At 35.9% G+C, this 25,820-nt stretch overlaps 1 protein-coding gene across 2 annotated transcripts; it reads right to left on the bottom strand.

Annotated features, from left to right (window-relative positions):
- Positions 1-25,471, bottom strand: ING3 (inhibitor of growth family member 3). 2 transcript variants are annotated; one of them, XM_067746828.1, is made up of 12 exons: positions 25,291-25,470; positions 24,966-25,037; positions 22,301-22,401; positions 20,344-20,409; positions 11,980-12,076; positions 10,077-10,148; positions 9,120-9,239; positions 8,710-8,867; positions 7,915-8,108; positions 6,417-6,609; positions 4,028-4,066; positions 1-2,490 (listed from the first exon to the last, which is right to left on the bottom strand). In XM_067746828.1, exons 1-12 carry the CDS (start codon positions 25,316-25,318, stop codon positions 2,374-2,376), a joined length of 1,257 nt encoding a protein of 418 aa, XP_067602929.1. In that variant the 5' UTR covers positions 25,319-25,470; the 3' UTR covers positions 1-2,373. The 2 variants fall into 2 exon arrangements, 1 of the variants encoding a protein (XP_067602929.1); XR_010945606.1 differs by lacking the exons at positions 1-2,490; positions 4,028-4,066; positions 6,417-6,609; ... (1 more) ...; positions 8,710-8,867; positions 11,980-12,076 and having other exon boundaries at positions 25,291-25,471.
- Positions 25,472-25,820: the final 349 nt, after the last annotated feature.

The raw sequence follows: 25,820 nt of genomic DNA, 5'->3' as shown, positions 1-25,820 counted from the left end.
TTTAGGCATTTAATTAAGCCATTTATTGCTTCAAATGTGTCACCATGAACATTGTAATATACACTCCACAGCAGTAAGGCCTCAATTTTCACCACCTATAAACTGTGAACCCACATTTGGATTTTTTGTGCCACCAACTGTTACACAAGTTTTGTACAACAAAGATTTTGAATGTGTATATTATAATACCAGAAATGCTCATATACTCCTTGATGTAAATGTCACAAAGAATATTAATAGCTGGCCACATTTTTTTGTTTTTTGATGAGGTAGTTCCATGATTGGCCCATTGTATAGATCTCAGATATGAACAGGTTCTACCCATTACTAAATAACTGCACAAAATTTGGGTTTACTTCTTTATACACACTTCATAAAATATTACATGTCTGAGCTTAAAATTTGTCAAAATGTTTTTCTGAGTGATTTAGTTAAGTAGTGGAACTCACACACTGAAAGGGGCTATAGCAGCTGGAAATAGGGATGTTCCTGACTCTGACAAGGAACTTTCTCTTAAAATAAGGCTGTACATAAGGCTTTTTCCCTTTGACCAATTCCTATAAAACAAATGAGTTTGGAAAAGTCATTATATACAGATTAAACAATACCACTGAGCATCTCCAGGCAACATGCTAATAAGTTAACTGAATACTACATTATATATTATTTTTTAAAGGTTTATAAAATCTCCATGAAAATACTGAGTATCACGAAATCATGAGTACCCACAAATGAACCTAACTTAGTTTTATGGGCTGTCCAGTTATAAAATCAGACTGCAGCAGCTCAGAATGATGGAATCTAGAAGCTGCAAAGAGACCTCTGAAATCCCCTATCTAATCCATACCCTTTGGGTAGCATTGCATAGATTTCATAGTTTTCTGTATAACTTCTAAGAGGCTCATAAGTGGTTTTGATTAAAGCAGAAATCTGATGGGCCCAGTAACTTTCAATATAAAAGAAATACAACATAATAAGTATTTCTAACGTTTTAAGGATTTTTCTATCGACCAGACTCGATATTATACCTTAAATAAAACTTCCACTATGCAAAATTTATAATTTAAATAGCACCTATAGAATAAAACCTTAGGAGTGCTTTATAGACATCCTGAAGCCAGTGTCACCCTGGTTTAATAAGGCCCAGAGTGACTAAAGATGTGAATTAACTGTCATACCAACATGTGGTAGAATCAAAAAGAGAACTGAATTTTAAGCTCCAATCCAAGGGTTCTCTTTACTTACGCTGGCCACACTGCCACAAGTCAGAACAACTACAATCATTATTTTCATTTTATCTGCTGTAGTTAGACTTCTTTCATGTCCCTTAGACTGAAGGAAAAGTCAGGGAGATGTTCTAGAAAAATACATTTGCATTTCAAATTTGCATTAAAAATGTCTTTCCCTTATTTTCATATCACAAATTCCAAGCATTATCAAAGAAATAACAGATTACGCAGCATTCTGTGTCCTGGGTCTCTGTCTTTTTTAGATTATGAACATCGGAAGTTAGTTGGAATTAAGAAATTTTCATTATTAAGTGTGAAGTATAAATACAAGTAATTTTTTAAAAACTTTATTTTAACACCTAATACAATTCCAATCTTAAGGATTACTTGCACAAAAAAATAAACACATTTGGTATAAAAATGTATCACTTAAACACCCTTTCCCCTCAGCCCCTCCCCCTCCCACCCTCATGAACTGCACTCTATCTGGATGCAGAAACATATAAAGACTAATGGCACAGATTAGTTTTTACCTACAGGAATTTCTGTTTATGTACCCAGGTACTCTAGAGGACACCAGCCCACTTTATCACATGAACCATTTCCTTCAGCCCGCTGAATTTAGTTTCACAAAGAAACAAAGCTTATTATAAAGGCATTTAAAAAACCATTATCTTAAATTCTTTTTAGAAGCACTGACTTTTTTTTTGTTTTGCAACCATTTATATACAGTGTTACGTAACAGCTCTGGAGTACAGTACATGCAGCAGAACATACCTGTTGAATATAAAATCCTTTTCTTAAAATCTTCATCGTTGGAATTCTTTGAAGTCTAAATTATAGAATGCCCATTACTTGGAGAAAATGGTTGAGGAGTACAAACGTCTGCATATGTTGGCCACTGAAATAATCCAAGGCTGACTGGAATAATATTCAGAGCACAGCAGGAGTGCATAAATAATTTACTTACATTATTAAAATACAACCCATAAAATTCAAGTTCAAGATCTTATAGGATTGTCTATGTAAATCCTTTAAGTGGTTGCCTGGAAATGCATTGTCTCTTCTCTCTCTTTTTTTCCTTTTTTTAAAGTCCTATATAAAATGTTGGAGTTTTTTTCTTTCTCAAATGAAACGACCACCCTTATTTGTGCCGACTGCCTCTTCTTTTCATGGCAGCAGTGCACTGTGGACAGTACCATTTTCCTTTTGGTGCTTCTGTCAATCCAACACATCCATAATGGAACCATTCTATGGGGCACTAGAAAGCAAAAATGCAAAGAAATAGTTTTTAGTAAAAGATTAGGAAGTATGTTAAAATATGCCCAGCAGACTAAATATTAATAATTAGAGCCATGGAAACAGAACTTTGACATCTAGGAGCTGATTTGTTGTTCATTTAGTCCAACTGGTAAGTTTCAGAGATGAGGAAATGGAGACACAGAAAATTGTGCATCTTTGTTAACTCTGAGGTTCATGTAATCTACTCCCATAATCTTAAATAATGAACAAAATTCACTAATTTCCGTTAAGCTGGAGAGTACATTGATACCAACTCACAAGGACAAGAAGAAGTGAGATGGGTGTCTCACATAGGCGGTAAATGTATTTTAAAGATTTTATTTAATATTCAGCCTTATTCATTTCCTCATAAAGTAGAACAAGCTGCTTGTAATTAAGACATAAAGGATTGCCCTGGGTTTCCTTTCTGGTGTATCTATTCCTAGATATGCAGAGAAAAGGAGTTCCACTGTGCAATATACTAAGTGGTTCTACACTTTCACAGAAAATCTTAGCACTTAGAAGAGCTCAACTGGGAATGAGAGGGATCAGAGAGAGTATGACAGAACTATTCACAGAACTCTCATCCCTCATTTGCACTAAGCGCCCCAGAAGACAGTTTACAATGGTCTTCTTGAAATGGTTTTGCAATAATCACAAACAGCCCACAGTGGTTCTGCACAGGGAGTGGAAGGAAAGTCTTTCTCTATGTGAACGTGTTGTTGGGAACCTGGCAGGTCAGGAAAGCACACATTTTCATGAGCCAACCCTGATCAATTTTCAAATTGTTTTAAAAATTTAAAACTCTTATTATTAACCTTAGGATCTTGACATTACTGATTAGTCCTCTTTAGAATTCAGGGTTCAGTTACCCCTCTGGAGGAAAACATGGACAAGAGGGGGCTGAGCTGTGTGACAGTTAAGAAGGGAGTGGAAACTACTAGACAAAAATATTCTCAGCATTCAAAACATATCTCTAACCCAAATTAAGCTTCAAAGAAAATAAATAGGAATTCTTTTCTTTCAAACCTTCTTTATTTTTTAATATCAGAAGTGGCTCTTATCAGCTGACACTAGCAGAGTACCTTAGGAAATACTACACTAACAGGAGGAAAATAACCCCCGTTAGAGCCTTCACCTTAGCACCATGCTTCCTGAAAGAATGTACTGTTCTAAAGTTCCAATTCTTCACTGTGATAAGTGAACTGAATTCTAGCAAACACAGCACTCTTTGGCAAAAGGGGAGGAGGGTGTTTCTAATTTTCATACAACATAGCACCTTTTGAGAAGTATAATCTGCACATAAAACTGTAAAATTAGCTTTAAAAAAGTTAAAATAGGGAATATATTAAGGCATACTATCCTATTTGGGGGAGGAATACTCTAGCATTATTATAATTAACATAACTTCAAACCTGTTTTCTTATACTGAGAGACACAGTAAACAAAAAAGTATACATTCTAGCAATAATAATCTGTGATTATTTCATTCCTAAATAGAAAAATTTAATACTTACATCTTGGTTATCGCAGCCCACCATCTCACCATAGGATACCTAGTTAAAAGAAAATTAAGTATTTTTGTTATGACTATATAACAAGCACCTAAACCCAAATTAATTGTCTATGATACTGTTAAGAAAATAGAGGGAAATACACTGAATACAACTGCATTAAGAAACAGGGCATATAGTTTTACACAGTTTACAGTTTTTTTTTCTGGAAGGTTTTTTTGGGACTGGGATGTAGGGGGAGATACACAGAAATTATGTGCTCTTTGAAAGTCTGCAAGAATTTGTTCTGTAGACTACCTCGACAAAGGAGCCAACTTTTTGGGTGGTTCCTTTTATAAAGATTTTAAGTTTCTTTCTTGATTATTTACATACTTAAGTTTTTTTTTACTTTTTCTTGGGTCAGGTTAGGTCATTTATATTTTTGCAGTCAATAGCCCATTTCACTGAAACTTCTAAACTTATTAGCTATTTATTATATGTCCTTTCTCATTTTTCTTTTTGCTGTTCTTCACTAGCACTTTACAGCACGACTTCCTAATTCCTGAATTCATTTAAGTTCTCAATGAACTGAATACGTTTTCAGATAGAGTTTATATTACTAGATGGCGTACTTCCTGATTCTTTGCATGAGTGAAAATACCTGTTTGCGGTTCTATGCACATGATGAACAACTTCTCTGGGTAACAATTTGCGGGGGTGTGGGGTAGGGGCCGGGGGCGGGGGCACTTAGATCTCTCCCTCAAAGCTCTACAGACATATTTCATCAACTTCTAGTTTTTAGTGTTATAGAGGGGAAATCTAGGGTGAATCTGATTTTGTTCTTTTGTCGGTAATCTACCTCTACTGCCAGGATATTTATAGGATATTCTTAATCATTAACGTTAAAAAATGTTTATCAGGTGACAGCAGACCTAGCAAACTCTTAAATGGCATATTCTTAAAAATTAGACTGGCAACTCACACTGTTAAACACAATATACTGCAGACAGATTAAAGATTTAAATGTGAAGAAATTAAAGCATATCAACAGATGAAAACATTTAAAAATCAAGACACATTTATAAGGGGTAAAGGGGAAGAGGCCTTCCTAAGGATGTAATCCATGGCTGAATTCATAAAGAAAAAGACTGACAGTCATTACTACATAAAATTGGAATTTTAGAATTAAAAAACTAAACCAAGCAAAATATTTATATGTGACAAAAATGATAGAAAAAATCAGCCAACACATAAAAGAAGAAATCAAAATGGCCAAAAAAATCCAATCTTACTAAGGTAAATTGAAACAACTCTGTGATTCAAAACTATCAAAATTGGTACATGGTTTTTAAGAGAGAATAAAATGCAGTGCTGGACAGGGTTTAGGAAACAGGCATATTCATCAATTTATTAATTTTGGTAATAAATTTTAGAAGATAATTTGGTAGTTGGTATCAAATATTTATAACTTAATTTTAATTCTAAAGGACTGTCCTAAAAATTAGATGTATGAAATGGATTACATAAAAAATGCCTACCATAATGTTATTTGTAATTTTTAAAAAATAAAACCACTAAAATAATTTATAGCTAAATATTGACTAAATAAGTTACAGTACAGACTATAACAGATAACTGTGAGAAGAAAAAAATGACAAGAAAAATCATGTTCAGTACACATGATTTAGTGAAAAAAGCCAGTTACATAAAAGGACATACCATGATTCCAACTGTCAAATTCAAATACACATACACCTATGTGTGTATCTGTGTACATATGTATTATGAACTGAATGCTTGTGTCCCTTCCCAAAATTCATGTGTTAAAGTCTTAACCCCCAATGTGACTGCCTGTGAGGAGAGGATAAAGGTTAAATGAGGCCATAAGGGTGGAGTCCTAATTCAATCAAGTTGGTGTCCTTATACGAAAGGAAGAGATACCAAAGCTCTCTTTCTTCACCATGTGAGGACTCAACAAGAAGGGGGCCGTCTGCAAGCCAGGAAGAGAGCCCTCACCAGGAACACAATTGGCCAGCACCTTAATTTCAGACTAGCCAGCCTCCAAAACTGTGAGAAAACAAATTTCTGTTGTTTAAGCCACCCAGTCTGTTGTATTTTATTATGGCAGCCTGAGCAGGCTAAGACAACATCCATGTGGGGTACATAGTAGTAGTACATAGAAATGTTTAATTATAGGTTATATCTGAGGGCCGAGATTATGGATGACTTATATGTTTCTTTATACTGTTTGTATTTACAGCAAACACGTCATTTTTATAAGAAGCAGGAGAAAAATATATTAAAGAAGCAAAGATATTTTTAACTGGAGTAAAAAGAACTCTATAAAAATGGAGTAGCTCTTTTTCCTAATTTATTCAGATTATGCTTTTATAGACCTATGTCAGATTTTTACCTGATTACAAATGCAGTATCGTGGTTCATTTGGGTCATAAGTCCAATCAACCTGACTGTTCGAATCAGATTCTGGTACAACTGTTGTCTGTTGAGAGATTTCTTGTACAACAGTTGATGACGAAGAACATGATGATAAGGAAGAAGAGGAGGAGGAAGATGATGACTGCTGGCTTGAAGACTTGTTGTTGTTTCTGAAAAAAACAGTATCAGTTTTATTTGCTCAGCATCCATAAGAAGTTACCTGAAAATAACTTCTAAGTAAGTGGTATGATATGAAATAACATTAAATGTATAAATTAATATTTAACACTCAAATAATCTGATAAACAGATTTAAAAGCACAATTGTTTAGAGCAATAAAACATTTTTCATAACAGTTTATTTTTATCTGAGATTTTTGTTTTCTGGAGAGCAAATATATTTAAAGGAAATTCTTTCAAAATATTTCAAAGTTTTTAGAATAAATTTTTAATCAGTTACTACTTACCATTGATTTAAATTGTAGGTAATACTTTTAAGAATTAGTATTAGTTATGGCTACCTTACAGACATTCTTTGTATTTTTAAGCAAACTGAATACTCTTCATCAAAATCTAAAATACAAATACACAGAAGCATTTGATGAAAATAATCATGACCATCAACTGACATGTGAATACTTACCTGTGTAGGACAGGAAACAAAAAGTGTTAAAATTCACAAGAAATTTACCATTATCCATATGCTAATAAATTTTAAAAATGCAAAAATTTATCATCGGCAGTTATAAAAAGTTTGGGTCATTAATGAATTTTTAAGATATTTAGCACTTTTGTGGTAATTCTACATTGATCATTCTTTTAGAGATTTAGTCACAGAAAGTACAGGAACCCAGAAAATACAACATTTACTTGCAGAAAATACATTTAAAGAATAAATTATGATAAAATTATGATACAATTCTTTTGATCGAGCATTTGAACTTTCACTATGTATGAATACCTAACATATGCAGGTACTTTGGAAAGATGGTGCCAAATGCTGTTCGGTTTTTATATAATCATCTTAAGAGTCTCATCTACAAAATCTAGGGATATTTTCATAATTTCAATTTTGGGGATGTAATACCAAGAAGTAAGACAACTTGCTCTTAATCAAAATGAAGAATCTTATTTGAAAAAATTTCCAGGAAACACAGGACAAAATAAGGTGTTATAAGCAGAAAAAGTTTCATAAAATGCTTTATCTTAATGAACAAAAGAAAGTAAAAAGAAGTCATTTATTAATAAACCCAATTTAAGACTCTAGAAAAATTACGGTCTCTTAGCACTTTTTAAAGACTTCATCCCTTTCAAAGTAAGTCAGTGTGAAGGAAATGTCATGTCTTCCCACCTCCCCAAAGTTCACCCTGACCCATCATATCATGCTGCCTTTGTTTAATATATGGAAGCCCAGCTGGATGCCAGGTAGTCTGCATACTTAGTAAAGGTACGGGCTACTGTAGCAATAAAACTTACTTGCTCTTTCTCCCGCTCCGTGAATCTGCTGCGGATGAGCTGGCGTTCTGTGTCAATGTAGTCATGAGCGCTGAAGATGATGAATAGCCAGCTGCTTCCCTGGGCATGGAAAACTCTTTTCCCAGCTGAAAGTCATTATTCTTAAATGCTTCATAACTGGCTTTTAAACTTGATGTTCTTCGTCCCTCTTTCATCTTAGAAAGACATTCATTGGTAGTATTAATAAATATAAGTATGTATATTTTCTTTTTCAAGTCTTACTAGTTACAGCATTACTTTGGCTTATCCAATATTATTTTGTTTAAACCATTATTTTCATCATTGTAATTTAAGCTATTTTATGTAAAGATTTAAGATCAGTTTTTACCTAGTTCTGAAGTAACTACAGGATGGGTATCTTAAGGAATACAGATAACCAGTACAGAAGTGAACAAACTCAAGGCAACCTACGTTCTGAGGCTATAGAGAAAGCCCTGGAACTGGTAGAAAGAATAAAGTATAGTCCTAGCAGGTGCTGTGGCTTACAGTCAAGAATATGGGCGTCATGAGCAATTACTATGAGAAGGGATCTGCATGAGGTTGTATGAATCTATTTTTTACTTTTCATTATCAATCAGGGAATTTCTGCATATTCATTTCATTAAATAAAATGTCAGATATCATAAAACTATGATTTAAAAATGAAACTTTACAATGCAAGAAAACTCTTTTTGTTCCTATCTAGTTGTTTCTATTTGAGTTTGCCAAGGATCCAGACAAAATTTAACATTGTTTCCAAACCTTTTTCCTTTTTACCTGAGCTGTAGCTTGAACTGCTTGAGCTGCTGCCATGGTAATTGCCCCTGCACCAGTTCCTGAAGACAAGGAGCCAATATTATAGGATGCCAGAGGCTGGGAGGAATTCACATTGTAAGCATTGTTAGAAGAAGCTGTAGAATTATTATTTCGACAACCTGTATAGAATTAAAGAAGCAATAAAAATGGTTAGAGAGAACATAAAGTTAGTGAGCTTAAAATATATTAGTTCTCAGCACAGATATAATCACTAAATTTAAAATTTTCATGTCACATTTTTACTTCTTTTTTCCTATCGTATACTTTAACCAGGTAAAGAATCTGTATAATTAATCTTAATTGCTGTCATTTCCCTTTAGTTTAACGCAAACAAAAAAAGAAAACAATCATATTTAAGATAATAAACTTACCTAGCGTATTTTCCTTAGAGGCATCTGATGTTAGGGTAGATAAAAGAGCTTCAGATTTAAACTTCTTTTCAGGTATATGATCTGTTGTCGTATGGTGAGAAGTTGGATTATATTTCCTTTCTGAATATAAATAAAAAATTCAATTTTTTTAAATTTTAGAGAACTATAGACAAGGCATAATATTGTACTCCATCTGGTTATAAACTGATACAGTTATGATCTGAGTTCCTCATGGAATACAGAACATTATGTTTTCTGAGAAGACACGACAAACAGAACTCTCTGTGTCACCTGTTTTAGTAAGAGCAGACTGCTTGGACATTTAAAAAACTTTAATAGGAAAGTAGTGAAGACAACCCATGATACACCATGGTTTCACATATAACATGAGGAGAATTTTGTTTTCAAAACATTAACTACAATTTAAAATAATTTTCAATCAATCTTTCTTTCATATCAAATTGCTCTGTCAAAAAAAGGCACTGATACGGTCATCTAGCCAGCTAGCATCTGACTAACCATTCATTTACTCACTAACTCACCAACCATTTGAGACTTTATTATAAGCCAACAGTAAGCTAAAAAATTGAAAAGCAAGGATAAAAAAGACAAAGAGCCCACAATCAAGTAGTTCACTGTTTGGCTTAGTTCTAACACTCCCTGGAGAGAATCAGGTATCTGTATGTGGTCAGTATACACTGCTACTAGTACCACATGTTCTTCCGCAATGAATTCCAGGGAAAACAGACTACCTGTTCCCAAATCAAATATGCTCTTCCCAAATGAAGAAGATAAATCTGCCAGTAATTGCAATGAAAAAAAATACATCTCACAGAATAAAAGGGGAGGATATTCGTTTCTCAATTGGTTGTGTAAAGCTAGTGAAAGAGAATACATAGATAATATAATGAATTTTTAATTGTCTTTAAAATTTTAGCTGTCCTAAATCAAACTTACTTTCCACTGGAGTATGTGAGTGAGCATGGTGATTGTTCACTGGCTGTGAAGGAGTATCTAATTCCAGAGATCCTAAAAAAAAAAAAAGAGAGGCATAGAGATATACCACATGAGATATCGCCACAGAACTTCTTTACACATCAATCAAATACAGGCATTCTGTACCCTTAACCAGCAAAGAACTGGCAAGCTCTGATGCCTATCCCTGTATCATTTTAGCCAAACACATTAGAGAGTCACCACTGCCAATTTTACCCTGAGCCAATCTGATTCTCTTTCTAAACAATAAGTAACCTATTTTTCAATATTCACCTTAAGTACAAAATGGGTCAAAGCACGCTAATGTCTGAGTTAGGGAATTCACGACATTTGGTACAACATAAGTGGATGAATGGGTATTATAACTCCATTACTGATCTGAAAAACTCAACCTAGAGTTACTGAGCTGAAGACCTTTTAATGGGAGAGTCTAAAGTATTAGGCAATGGGACATTACTATATGAAAGAAAATCCTTTGATCATTAAAATGACATGCGATAGTAAAGACTTCCTAAAAGAAGTTAGGGATTTTGTTTGTGAAAAGTGATGCATAGAATCTCTACCGCCAAGCTTTAAAATACTTTTAAAGAAATTTCCTGGGTTTATCTTGATCCCTTGAGATGAAATTATGGCAGGGCACAGGGTGGAGCAATTTTTACAACTTGATCTAATTTACTTTCATATGTCTGCGTCCTTACAGAGGATGCTTCATTAACCTTCCTGCAGTACTGAATAGGCATGGCTTATTGCTACTCACAGCTACCATCAGCATTTCAAAAAAATAAAATAAAATATTTTATTTTGCCTCAAAATACTTATTATCTTCAGATAGGGTCCCCCTGGAATAAAAGTATCACAAATAAATAAGATGATCATCTAAAATGATGGATCTATTTTTGAATACAAACATGCAACTATGGGTACCAAGATGGATTCATGTGTGGTTGCTGCCCTGGTTGACATCTAGTGAGTATATAAACAGAGATATATGTAACCTAACACTCTAAAGAAACCTTTCATCTGTGTGTAGAAATAGGTACATGTTGCTGTACCTATTTCTTGCTGTTGAAATGCACCAAGAAAAGAGATGCTTGAATCCTTTAATTAAATTCTACTAGAAATCAGCCATAATACTCACTTGATTCAACTAACATTTAGTGAGTGCCTACTCTGGGCTTAGCACAGCACTATCTGATTTTATGGACGTTATCTATTTAGGCTGGAAGAGCTAAATTAGTTAAAGAATCAGAGCTCATGTCTCCATTTTGGGGAAGTCTCCTGAGTTAAACCCTAGAAGTGATAAGAGTAAATTATAGCAGGAGATCAAGTCGAGTCTTGCAGAGAAATATTAAAATGGTTTCTTGCTGATAAGAGAAAGTTTAGGAAAGACTTCTTGAGAAAAAGAGGAAGTGTTGAAGAACTCATTAAAATCTTTCTTAGTAACGCAGCTGAGGGAAAGCTTTAAGGCAGTCCTTAAGAAGAAAAAATAACAACCTTCCTCAACACTTAAGTGCATAAACTGGCAGGGCAAAGTCAGAACATGTAATGCCAGATGGCTGACTTGTTTCTAGATGGTTGTATTCCTTTAAATCTTTGTTCCTACCACTCATCTTACTAGCATATATCCATGTTAAAAAATGGAATGACTTAATATGTTATTTTCATACAGAGTGAGTGGATGATATATTATCTCTCCAAGTATCCGTGACCCAAACAGTCCAACTGCTGGGGACCAAGCTATCCCACCCAGGTGCCACCGTCCACCAAGGAGCAGCACCTGAGAAGCCTCTGCGGAACGTGTGTCTCCTCAATGATGTGCACATGTACTGTCCAACATTGATGCAAAACTGTAAAGTTTACTTACGCCTCTCTAATATTTCTGTAATTCCAGCATTATCAGCTTCCAGCTCCATTTTAAACTTAGCCAGTTCCTGATCCAGCTTTCTCAAGTGTCGATCTACCTGTTTCAAAGAAGATCAAAGATAACCACCACAATTTGGGACACTATTAAAGTGTCAGTTTAATGAGGAAACCTAAATCTTTATTTCTTTTAGCGCATCTGCTTTGTATCCTTGAGCAAGTCAATTAACCTACACTGCAGGTTTTTAATCTACAACATGAGGGTGCTAGGCTAAGTATCTCCGAAGTTTCCTTGAATAAATTTTAAGTTTTAAGAAACCAGAATCGCAATTTGTTAGAAAATGTTTGGAAGAAGTAGGATATGAAAAGTAAAGCAAAGATGGGCGGTGGGTGGTACAGGAGGGTTGGTAACAGTTCTTAGTATGCCCTACAATTACTTTTAGCCTAATCTCCTACTTATAACAAGGCCATCCACACTGCCAGACCATAATAACTGTCACAGTAAGGAATGAAAGATCCTCAGTCTACAAACAAAGAGGCTCCTATATTCTATACATACATTTCTCTAAGGCAGGAGAGTGGACCATTATACTTGTAAACATTTATGTAAAGAGTTGAAACAAAAGGGTTTTTAGCCAGAAAATGCCATTCCACAAAGAGCTTGGTCAAAAGGGTTTTATTGTGGGCTTCCCTGGTGGCGCAGTGGTTGGGAGTCCGCCTGCCGATGCAAGTGACGCGGGTTCGTGCCCCGGTCTGGGAGGATTCCACGTGCCACGGAGCGGCTGGGCCCGTGAGCCATGGCCGCTGGGCCTGCGCGTCCAGAGCCTGTGCTCCGCGGCGGGAGAGGCCACGGCAGTAAGAGGCCCGTGTACCGCAAAAAAAAAAAAAAAAAAAAAAAAAGAGTTTTATTGTAATACTGTTGCCCTTGGTTAAGGTGGCAAAATTGTATTTTCTCATTCACCTACAGATCTCTGGACTGATTTCAGAAAATTTTATGACACCTCAAACTAGCAACAAGTCAATGTATTTTTAAAGCTTAATATTAAATTTTTTCAATACTTATTCAAATTTACTACTTTGAAGTGAAACCGAAAAACACCAAGTCTTGAAAAGTATTCATGTCACATTATTGTCAACATCTTTCTTTTTCAAACTCTAGTTTCCCTCTTAATCACTGTTATATTTAAGAGTAACTTTCTCACAAATGTCAAAATGCTATGATACACCAGAGGGCAAAAAATTTAAATAAGACTTTCGATTAAATAATGTGTATCTAAATGAGGGAGTGGGGAAGAAGAGTAGCAAAAGACAATTTGCGGGTGTTAGATGCCACTAATGTGTTTGGTGCATTGGAAGGTTTATGTTTTCTAGTCCTTGCTCTAATCTTTTGAGATAGGTTATTACTGTCTCGATTTCATAAGTGAAGAAACTAAAGCTCAGAAGGGTTAAGCAACATGCCCAAATTCAATAACTAGTGCATTATAAAAATGAGACTTAACTCTGATCTATCTGTAATAGATTGTGCTTCACTGTTTATACCTAACATTGCCCTCTGAACTTCCGCATGCAGAAGCCAATTTTTTAACTCAAAGTAATAGAATTCAAATTGAAAAAAAATAAGACTATTGTCTTATTATTTGTATTTTGTATATTAACAGTAATCATTGGGATGCTGGTTTATGATTTTTCAATAATTCAAGGCCCAATTTTCCTTCCATCTTCACACATAATTTTTCAGAGCTTGGTAGAAGTTGTAATTACAATATTTAAAATTCTATAGGGTCACGTATTATAGACACATGCTACTATTCAAAGAACCTGCAGGTAACTGAGCATCCTTTTTAATGGAAACTCCCTTCCAATAATAAAGTGTGAACACAGACCTGTTATTCAAGAATATCTCTTACATTGTCAAAATTTAATCTCAAGGGAAATCAGAAAAAATACTCATATCTAAATTCCAAGTCTACTTAATGCAATGAAAATACTCCACCGCCTTTCTTATCTACAACTATATTACTAATAAATATTGAGTTCCTATCGTGTGCTTGGCACTGGGTAAACAGAGAATACCTGAAGAATGAGAGAATCCCTGCCTTCATAGGAATTAAAATTTAGCTGACAAATCAAGATTTATGTAAGATTTTTAACACAGTAAAGGTATAAACAAACAAATAAAAATCTCCTAGATGTAAAAAATAAAAAACAGCGAGAAAGGGTAAGAAGTAGCACATAAAGAAAAAATATAATATTGGGCTATTGTAGACAAAGGAATTATGAACGAGTTAGATAGTGAAGAATGGATTGTTTTCAAACAGGTGGAAAGGAGTGATAATTAAAGAACTAAAGAGTGTATAGAGACAAGAAGACAAACAGAATTCTCAGAGAAAAACAAAGTCTGGTGTGACCTGTCATAGGGGCAGACAGTATAGAGAGGAAGTGTTAGAATCTCGGTTGCGGGCGGGGGGGGGATCGAGGTGAGATGAAGAAACCATACATACCTCCCTAACTCATTCCACCCCTGAATTTAAGAATTGCTTAATTATCTTTTAAGATAGCACTAATAATGTTTATTATACCTGAAAACATGGAAATAATGATGGAATTCCCAATATCAGATAGTTCAGAAAAAGCAGTGGAACCCAAAGAGTTAATAACTCGAAAAACTGAATTCACAATTAAAATAAACAGATACAGAAAAGCCTTAACCACACTGTGGTGGGGAGTTTTGTAAGGGAGCTTTCAATCATTCCCACTGGTAGGTAAAAAAGATTATGAACTGATTAATATTATAAGCAATTATCAAACAATGAGAATTCTTTTTATTCGATTCACCACTGCTGTACTAAATCAAATTAGGAGTTGGAAAGAAGTTGACCACAAGATTTAACTTAAGCTATAAAGCAACAGGATACTTAAACAGTATTAAACAGCAATAGCAAGAGCTGCACTGAACGTATCTGAAACCTATTATTAAGTGCATTCCCTCTACCTACATGATTCTGAATGGGTAAAGCACCTATCCTAGCTGAGCTCCATAATGGCCCCCCAGATATCAGGTGAAGCAAGAACCCAAGTTACCGTACCGCTCTACAAACACCTGACCCTGTAAGACTGATTTATAGTGGTAAAGAGGGTACTGATCCAATTGAGAGATTTTCCATTAACCACAGATTTCTAACACAAGGCCGACCACAGAGTCTAATTATTGATCTGCTCCCCACTTAATGTCAATAAATGCTAGCCACAAAAGGTCCTTATTCTACAACCCTAAATCATATCCTACAACCCCAAATCATAACTTCTTTAAATTTAGTGTCCTTTTTCTGACCTTTACAGAGACAAAGGAAATTCTGTCAACATTATTTGTTAATATATTCATGATCATAAAATATTTAAGTCACCCTTGGCCCCTCTGCATGAAACAAACAAAAAATCCTGACCCTTTAATTATTTTTGCATAGAGCTGTAATCCTTTATTCTTTCTCTTTTGTCTCTCCCAGTTTTCCAATGTTCAAATTTTAAAATGTATCACTTGATGGACTCAAACTGAACTGAATAAAGCTTTTTAAAAGTTTTTCCATGATTTTATGGCTTCCAACACTGTCAAATTCTAAAAGTTAGATGTCAAGTTTGCCTTTTCACAATGAGCACTCTGTCTACAAGGTTCTAAGTGGAAATCCATGGTAATAAGAGAGAAATTTCTATCCATGAAAAGATCTAGTAATAGGGAATCAGGAGGGTAAACTGGGGAATAAAAAGGAAACATGATGGCAAATCATTTCTCTGATGGTAAGTCATGAAAATGATTCTTCACATCCTGAATTAAATTTAAACTAGATGAAAATTTGATCCATCTTTAGGGTGAATCAAATACTTAAGGCCTTAGCACATAAACTACATCTAATCATTCTCCTAAAAGACAATAAGGATAGGAGACAAATCAAAAGGTCAAGCTCACATAATATATTTCCTTAATTAGAGTATCGGATGAGGAATTCTCAAATTTATAGGTAAAATGTGGGCCTGAAATATAATCATCTCAGGAATAAACCAGGATATAAAAAAGAAGCAAGTTCAAGGGTATTTAGCGCTGTAAGAGGCTGCTAAAACCATTCAAGCATTAACCAAGAGCTCAAGCTTTATCAGCGTATATATAAATCACCTTTACTAGGTATTGTAATCTAATGTGGCCTTATGACAGTGACATCTGACTGAGGAACACCAAAAAGTGTTTAAAGCCTATGAACATCAGGATTCTGGAAGGAAATTATTTTAATAAGATAGATGTTTTTTTAGTCTGTTAGTCAAATTTCACTAAACCCTCTTAAATAAAGCGTCGGTTCGTTCCAATGAACCCCTAGTTCCACAAATTTCTTCATTTGTGGATATTTATGCAGTCTGATTTTTTTCCTTAATAAATGAGGTAGTCAGTACAGTGCTGGTCACAGGAATAGAAAGCTTACTATTGATTTTAAAAGTAAATAAAATATTTTAATGAAAAATAATACAATTAAATACTGTGCTATAGAAAACATTGAGGGGCAAAATCAAACACAATTATATACTCAATTGCTGTATCTCAAAACCTGTAATAATAATACCTGCTTACTTGACATTTCCATAATAATATAATGTTTAAGCAAAGCCATACATACAATGTCCTCTAAGGTGTGTCCCACTCCTCTGTTTAAAATCTTTCACTGGCCTCCTCCTGCTCTTAGACTAAAAACACTGCTTCATCGGCTTTTAGGCCTGCGCGTGCCGGCCTCTGCCTGCCCCGCTCACACCCTCTTCTTTCCCACAACACACCAAGCACACTGGCCTCTTTCCTAGTGCAACCTGTCAGTCTAACCAAGGAGACTCAGACACTGCACCTCAGACACTGCACTTGGTCCATCACCTGCCTGAAATGTTCTTCCTTAAGCCTGTCACATGGCTGTGCTCTTTCTCGCTTTCCAAGTACTGCCTCAGGTGTCACCTCCTTAGACTACACTCATCCTGACTAGTAGACTCTTAAAGCCTCCCCCAGTGACTCACTCTTTCCCCCTCTTTCCACAATGTTTACTTCCTTCACAGCACTTACCAAAATCTCCAATAATCTAGTTTGCCTATATTCATTGCCTGTCTGTATCATTACTGCCCATCCAGCACCAGTTACCACGCATAGTTGGAGATCTATAAATATTTGCTGTATGAGTGAAAGTTATACTCTCCCACTAGGTAGAACTGTATAAATACAAGTACCATTGTTTACTGGGTAAAGGATCTATAAATAAAAATTACTGTATTTTTACGCTTACACTATATCCTATCTATTCACCTCTGAAGTACAGGGCTTTCTAAGCTCTCACCTGTTAAATGTTATAGGAATTTAATGAGGGTGCATAATTGATTTTAACATTTTAACAATTATTTATTCATGAGAAGTGATGCTAGTCAAAGAAGTAAAACAAGAAGACTTAAGTCTTAATACAATGAGTTCCAGGGCCTAGGAATTCTCAGATAAGAACAGACTCAGAGGAGAAGTTTGAGCTTGAAGAATAATTATTGCATAATTGCTAAAACTAAGCATACACATGGAAAAGTAATGGAGAAATGTTTCTCGGCTTGGGTGGTGAGTGTGGCGGGGAGGGGGTAAAACTGGCATCACAACAATGCTTTACCGTGTGGCATTTGGTCTCATCAGCCTCTGGAGTTGGGGCTGAAGATGAGAAGAAAACTACCTTTACATGCGAACCACTGAACAGAGTAAGAAACAATGCAGGTCAAAGACAGAACCCTTCAGAACAGCAACCGCTCTGAGTGATACCCAAGGAGACTGAGAAAGGCCACAAAGGTGGGAAGATAATAAATTAACATAAAGTCTCAAGAAGAATGGATTTTATATTAAGGATATCGTGGTCACCTGGAATAGCAATGGAGTCTTTAAAAAGGAAGAAGGGGGGAGTAACAAAAAGAAAAGGGGAGGGAAAGAAAGGGACAGAGATAGGAAAGAGTAGAGAAAAGACAAAAGGCAGTCTTAGAAATAAATAATGGGGGACTATGGAAAAAAAAAACAGGTTTAACTTGGCAGAGCTGAAAGGGAAGCAGTGGCTTCAGGAAAGTAGAAAATTTGATAGAGAAATGAGATGAAGTGAGTTTTTTTAAAGAGCGAGTGCCTACTATCTGCCAAGCTACGAGCACTCTGTGTGTGTGTGCGTGTGTGTGTGTGTGCGCGCGCGCACGCGCAGATATAGATAAGAGATATACAGAGACAGATATAGACATATGTATATAGATGTATCTATATTTGTCTCTATATCTCTGTCAAAAAAGAGAGAGAGATTGATTCAAATCTTCCTTTAAGGCACAAATTAATACTGCTATTTTACAGATAAGGAAACCGAGGTTCCAGGATTAAATAACTTTTCCAAAGTCTTACTGTCAGTGAAGTAGCTGAACTCACGTCTGCAAGAATCCATTATGGGTCCTTGCTTTTTATTACATTCATTACGTTGTATTAAATTTAATACATCACCTGTTATTCCTTCAATCTCTAGCCTAAATAACCTATCTCCCTCAAAGAAGTTACTAATTTTTATTTTCATTCTGTGTTTATCCATTACCTCTGAGTGAAATGCTTTCCCCTCAATACAATACCTGAATCCAGGCCCCCGAGGCTCTGAATAAATTCTGTTCAAAACTCATCTCATACTCTCCAAGAAATCAACAGTAACTCTGCTTGACTTAGGTCAGTCTTTTACCAGATCCCCTTAATACCCAACTGTATTAATCTTTATTTGTTAACATGTTTCTATACAGGCTCTCCACTTTACTTATGGGCATGTCTCTGTGGGCATGTCTTCCCAACTAGTTAACAGACGCCTTGAGGACAGGAGCATTTATAGCATTTACTCTTCATTCCTCCATTGTACCCACATAAAACTCCATTACACCAAGTACACAGTGGATGAAGAGTGTGGTTTGTAAACAAGAGATGGATACACACACACATTTAAAAAGCATATATTCGTTATATATATTTTTTCTAAATGCATGAAGTACTTTTAATAAAGGTGTAAAAAGTAGTAAAGTAAAATATAAACAAAAGATTGGAACCAAAGAGCTATATGATTTAAAAAGCAGGTAGTTTCTAAATAAAGATTGACACCTAGTCACTACATATGAGAAAGAATGTTTTAAACAAATTAGTCCTGGATTCAAACATAAATATCTTTCTCTATGTTTATAGACCTAATTCAAGACCAAAACAATTTAGAACATTTTTTGGTTTTCATTCCACAGTAAATCAAGCCACCAGCCCACTCTACCCTCCTTTAGTCAGTATCTTTAATGAAACTGTTTTCAGACTAACTGTATGAGCAAAAGAGTCTAGGTCTTTATATCCATTAGAATATTTTCACTATGTAAAAACAATTAAGCATTTTCTGTGGTTTTACATGACAAATGCTTTCTAGTTTAGTATAGCATTCACAATGTATACCAAATGGGATATGTACCTTTTATCTGTGTCATGCACACCAATGACATTTATATTAACATGTATCTGTTCAGTAATAAAACTGTATCCACACAAGACTACAAAAATAAGATATGAATCCATATGCTAAAGTTAATCAAAAGTGAGCATTTGTCTTCAGCTTTAACTTGCTTTGAGAGAGAATCAGAAATGAGTATTTCCTAAAGTATATACTTTGGGAGAAGATGCTTTACATTAAAAAAAAAACATAATTATACCAATTTGAGAAATATTGCATATATCTGTCTTCTTGGTGATTTCAATCTTTAAGAAGTGCTGCTGCTACTGTAAAAAACCCTGTTTTTAAAGTTCATTTAATCATGTTTCCCAGTTTTGCCACCTGTGCCAGTTGCTGAGTGCTATCTACTGACGTCACTTAATAGACAGCTGAGTGCTATCCATTAACACAGATTGAAATAAGTCTCTTCTTCATTTTAATCAGACTACCAAGAACTATCAACATAGTACTCTTACGTGTATTTTGTCACAGAAACAATCTCAAGATGATTTATCAGGCAAGTAAGCACACTCCCTTAAGAAGATAAGGATTAGTATAATAAACACCCATTTTTGCTAAAAAAACAAAAAAAGCCTAACATCAGCTACAATCTTATAGCAACGTAGATTTGGCTAAAATATAAGGTTCTTGACCTACTACTGACTGTGGACTCTCTGGCTCTCTTCCACAAAGAAACCAAAAAGTAGACACTGAACTCTGAAATTAAATGGGATCAAGAGAGCAATAATTCAGTTTAGTCTGTTCTTCCTATTACATATAAGCCAACACCATTTAAAACATAATCCATAATTCAAATACAGCATAGCATGCACATTAATTTTACTTACCAAGTCATATATCTGGTTTGCCAACTGTACCTTCTCGTCTGCATCCTCCAAAGCTTTATAGTAATCCTGAATAAAAACATTCGTGTTTCAAGATTAATAATTTAAAAATATGTGTATGCAGGACATATAACTGCATTTTTCATTATCATAGCTTGTTATCACTGTCAGTCATTATACATTAGCAATAAAAATCCAGTTAGGGATAGGGTGGGAACGGGGTAAGATTAAAAATTTTAGACAACAGCCAAGGATTAAAGGAAGATGTTCAGAATTCCTAGAAAAGATATAAATAAAAAATAAATATCATCCAAGTCTAGCCTTTATACTAGTACAAGTTATGTGAGCCAATGAATAGTTCTTTTTCTTCAAAAATAAATGTTATTTAAGATGTAAGACTTATCTAACTTGTAAAGAGTATTTATGCTAACCATTTTTAAAACTTGTTATAAAAGCAACTATTGAAAGGATTCTGACCTGCATGTCCATTGTTTCCAACTGTTCTATAATTCTCATTTTAAGCTAGGTATCAATTCATATAATCAACCAATACTTTAGATTTCTCCCCTGTATAAAGCAAATTATTTTTTAAAAATTCTATGAAGTTCCGTTAAGTATCAGACTATTAGGGTATATCCAAGCCGTGCTACTCCAAAAACCTAATAGGATAAAGGTATGATGAATGACTTTAGGATGCATATATGTGAAGTCTATACTCACACACACCTGGGCCTCCAGATATCCTCCAAGTCAGGACTAATTCTATAAAAGATTCTGAAGTTTTTGCTCCTAACAGAAATAACATTCCCCCCATGTGGTAAAATAAACAACACAACTAGTTTTCAAATTTCTTTCTCAGTTGATTCTTGAACAATTCTATGAAGGTTGGGGGTAAGGGAGCCATTATTACTCAGAGGTATTAAAGGACCTGTCCCACGTCACACAGTCAAATGGCACAGTCATGACCAAACTGAGGGTTTGTGAGTAGTTCTTCCACCGTATCCCCAAATAAACTAAATCACACCTTTAAAGCAAACCTTGAGGGGAGAGCTGATACCCATTCTAAACTGGAAGAGAGCTCTGAGTACTATAAAACTAACAAAAACTCAAAGAATTCTGTATTTCTAGGACCAACTGATGTACAAATTAAGAGTTTTAAACTAAATATTTTTTAAAGATCTTTTCAATTCTTAGGATTCTGTTCTTCTATGATTCCACCAACCTAGGTACCTAGCAATATATAAAATATGCTTCAACGTTGCTAATTTTCACCCCAGTATGTGGCCCAAATTGGAAGACAATACACATTTAAAGACAAGGCAACTTTAATTACCTTAACTACAACAAAACAAATTAAAAGAAAAAATGTACTTTTTAAATGGTTTTGTGACTCTCTAATGAGTCACTAATTATTGAAATAATTTTCTAAATTACCAAGATGCTTCAATGATTAAAAATTCCTGGACTTCCTTGGTGGCGCAGTGGTGTGGAGGACACAGGTTCGAACCCTGGTCCGGGAAGATCCCACATGCCGCGGAGCAACTGGGCCCCTGTGCCACAAATACTGAGCCTGCGCTCTAGAGCCCGCAAGCCACAACTACTGAAGCCCGTGTGCCAAGAGCCCGTGCTCCACAACGAGAGACGCCACTGCAATGAGAAGCCCACACACCGCAACGAAGAGTAGCCCCGGCTCGCCGCAACTAGAGAAAGCCCGCGCGCAGCAACGAAGACCCATCACAGCCAAAAATAAACAAACAAATTTATATATAAAATAAATTCCTATACCTGAAGCTCTAACATTTAATACATCATTTTTAATTTTATAAGTCACGTTTAAATTCTAAAGAGCTATTGATAACTTTCCCTCATTTTGATATCCCCCAAACTATTTAATTTTAAAATAGCTTCCTCAGAGGGTCTCAAAAATTCACAGATAAATCATCCAGAGTGTTGAACATACCTTTTTAATGGATGCCATTTGCTCTTCTCTCCACTCCGGTTTATTTTTCTTTGCATTCATGAAGAATTCACTGACTCTTTGTTCTAGCTGATCCATTGCATCTAGGACATAACATTTCATACTTAGATGACCAAACTCATACACTGAATATACATGCTTTGATGTGAAGAAAGAAAAAAATATCTGAGCACATACACTGTTTTACTTGGTCTGTAACTTAAATATGTCATGTTTTAATAATGTAAATATATGGTGCCTTAATTACCTTAGTAAAAAAAAAGCTACAATTTTCCCTACTGACTATTTTTGTTGTTACTTCTAAACTTCCAATAGTCAAAGTAGTCAACAATGTAGATAGATTCTATACCATAGCTGTTGAATAGTATAGGCTTGGGGTCAAAAACTAACAGTATAAAGTCAGCCAAATATGCTGAAACACGATTTGTTATTGAAATCACTTGATAATCCTCTCATTTATTTCAATAAGAAAATGTGATAAAAAGGTTTCAACCTCTTGCTATATACCATTAAGCACCCCATCATCTCATATCATGACTGAACGTGGTAGGTACAATCATTTATTCACTTAACGCACATTATTATTTGTTCTAGATAAGTTTTTCCTGAAGTGTGTGCTAAGAATAGTCATTTCATTCTATGTCTGCTAAAAAAGGAAAAATAAATAAAAGGGATTTTGTTGCTATATAAATTGAGGAAAACTGTTTTACTATACTGTTTTGGAGATCTGCAGTGCATAATAGTGCATTTCCTAACTTATTTGACAAAGAGATATCTTTTGTTAATCCATAATACCTATTCACTTTAGATAATTCTAATTATTGTAAAAAATGCAAGTTTAAAAAACCTCTAACTTACATTATCAAGTCCAAATTGCTAGAGGACTTAACATTTGTAATGAAAGCATAAAATAACAACTTCCCTTTATTGAATGCCCACTTCGTATCAGGTACTAAACTTTCTAATTTATCTGTATTTCTTTTAATCCGCAAGACAATAAAAATCCCTCAGAAGTGGCGATGTGGTCAAGGCCAATGAATAAGTTAGTAAAGCCCTAAAATGAACTCAGATCTGTCTGATGATAAAATCTACGTTCAATCCTGTAGAAAACACTACTTTAGCAAATATTTAGCATTTCAACTACATTAAAGTTAAAATGAATTTCGTGAGCAAGCTGGAGAAACAACACACAATTCAGACTTCCACACTGCAATCCACTGAACAGAAGGTGATTTCCGTGATGTATCACCTTGTATTATGCACCACATAAAACCGACAGGAGGCTAAGAAAAGAATATTCACAAACACTGGGTATGGAAGTGTGTGTGGCATGGTGGGGCAGAGAAGCAGGGGCGGGGGGGCAGGTTCTTAGCTACCTCAAGACTCCCGCACTCTGGAATGTTGTTTTCTGATCGCTTTCCATGATACTCCTTTCTTCCCTATCATACCCCAAAACCCAGATCTTCCCCCACCCCTACTTTTCTAAGAAGAAAACCTGTCAGCACAAGAAACTTATCTCAATCCTAATTCTATGTATACTCCAAACATAGCTGGTACACATGGGATCAAGAAACATCTGCAGATACACCCCATGAAGGCCAGCCATTAATATTATTCAAACAATTAAGGAATACTTACATTTCTCCAAACAAAAGGAGTGACACAAAGCCAACAAAGTACACTTGATTATACATTTTAATTATGTATCGTATATTTCACATTTAAAATTTTTAATATAGTATCTCTACAAGATAGTTGGAACAGCTATATTATATTCATTTCACAAAGGGGGAAGGTGTGTGAGGTTCTTTCAGAGCATGATGGACATACATTTGGTACTCAGCACTGTTTTCTTGTTTCGAAATTTTGCTCTAAGTATTTACCTTGTTATCTCCAAAGGTATTTATTCTTTACCCTCTCTGAATCATAAACTCTTTAAAGAAACTTCACAGAAAAAAAAGATCAAATAAATTAAATACTATTCTATGAAAGAGCAAGGTTATTTTGGGGAACACGTCTCCGGACTACCAAGCTATAAATGAAAGAAGAAAAGTCAAAATTTTTGTTACAGCAGACAAGAAGCTTTACAGTGAAATTTTATTTACTTTCTTATTTTGACTGAGAAACTACCATATTGTTGACAGTTGAGAATGTATCCTTTAATGTGTAACTTTTCAAATGCGACATTCCAAGTTCACCAGGGTCTCTAAAGAACTACATATAACCTGTGCTTCTATGTGTTGTCCGCTCTTGAATTTTGATTAGCATGAACTTCAACAAAAATATAAATGCTGAAATCTATGTTCTATACATGAAGTCTCAAGTCAAAATCTTCGCAACATGTACGCCGATGTGCGCTAAAACATATCTACATTCTCAACGAAAGTATAGAAACTTTTATTGCACAGTCACAAATTCGAGAAAGGAGCACACGTGCTCTAATGCCACCTTCTCTTGTAAAAGCCAGGAGAAAATTAGCGTGGGAGACAGAAGAGGCAAGATTTGGCATTGCCGGTTCTTTTGGACAACTCCTTCTGTACTAGCGAGTGAGCCGGAGGAGAGCCAAAGAGCAGAGTCGCTGGTGTCGATGGCAAGTAAGTCTGGCACTGAACGCGCGCAGCGAACAAGGGCAAACGCGTCGACTTACTCTGCACCTGCAGGTCCATCTCGCGCATCTCGGTGAAGCGGTCCCGCAGGTCCATTGGTAGCTGCTCAATCACTGTCAATGGGAGAGTCCGTCAGAGGGGCGGGGCCAAAGGCGAAAGTACGCGCATACGTCGCTACGTGCGTGCGTGCGTGCGTGCGTCGGGGGGGGTCGAGGGAGCCGGCAGCCCACAGCGAGGCTGCCAGTTACCGTGAGAAAGAAACATCCCCCGCCTCCCCCTCCCTCCCGCCATCCCGCCAGCCCGTCCACTCCCGCCCTCGCCCGCCCGCAGGTCCCCAAGTCGGGCCCGCCAGTGCCGCCCACTCACTTTCCAGATAGTCCTCTAGGTACAACATCGCGGCCCTCAGAGCTGGGGGAGCGAGGGGGTCCAAGGGTTTATTTGTGTCACTCGCTGTCGCCGGAGTTTTGTCCCTTCCAATATGGCGCCTCCGCTAGCAGCGCCCGCTCGGCTTCGGCGGAAAAAAAAAAAAAAAAGAAAAAAAAAAACCACTTTGGCTCCTGACAGCGCTTGCCTCACCGCCGCCCGGAGCGGTCATTGGCTGGCTGAAGCATTGACGTAGGCCGACCGGAGTCCGCCTCCGCGTCTTTGTGGGAAGTGTAGTTTTAGCACCTCCCCAGCAAACTTGAACACGCTGGCAGTCCTCCACGTGGAAACTACAAAAACCAAGCGCCGTTGCGAACGGTGCGCAACAGAATCTGAAATGCGGTGCCTCTGTTTATTTGTTGATATTTACACGGGGAATGACGGGAGTTGTATGCGCCTGCAGAACACAACTAGGAACAAGTTTTCACCTGTTTTTTACTGCTGTGATTCCACGCCCCGGCGTTTGTGAGTCA

Source organism: Pseudorca crassidens, chromosome 8, assembly GCF_039906515.1.
Source record: "Pseudorca crassidens isolate mPseCra1 chromosome 8, mPseCra1.hap1, whole genome shotgun sequence".
NCBI classification, from domain to species: domain Eukaryota; kingdom Metazoa; phylum Chordata; class Mammalia; order Artiodactyla; family Delphinidae; genus Pseudorca; species Pseudorca crassidens.
The sequence above is the reverse complement of the archived record's forward strand: the minus strand, read 5'-3'. Positions and strand labels throughout refer to the sequence as shown.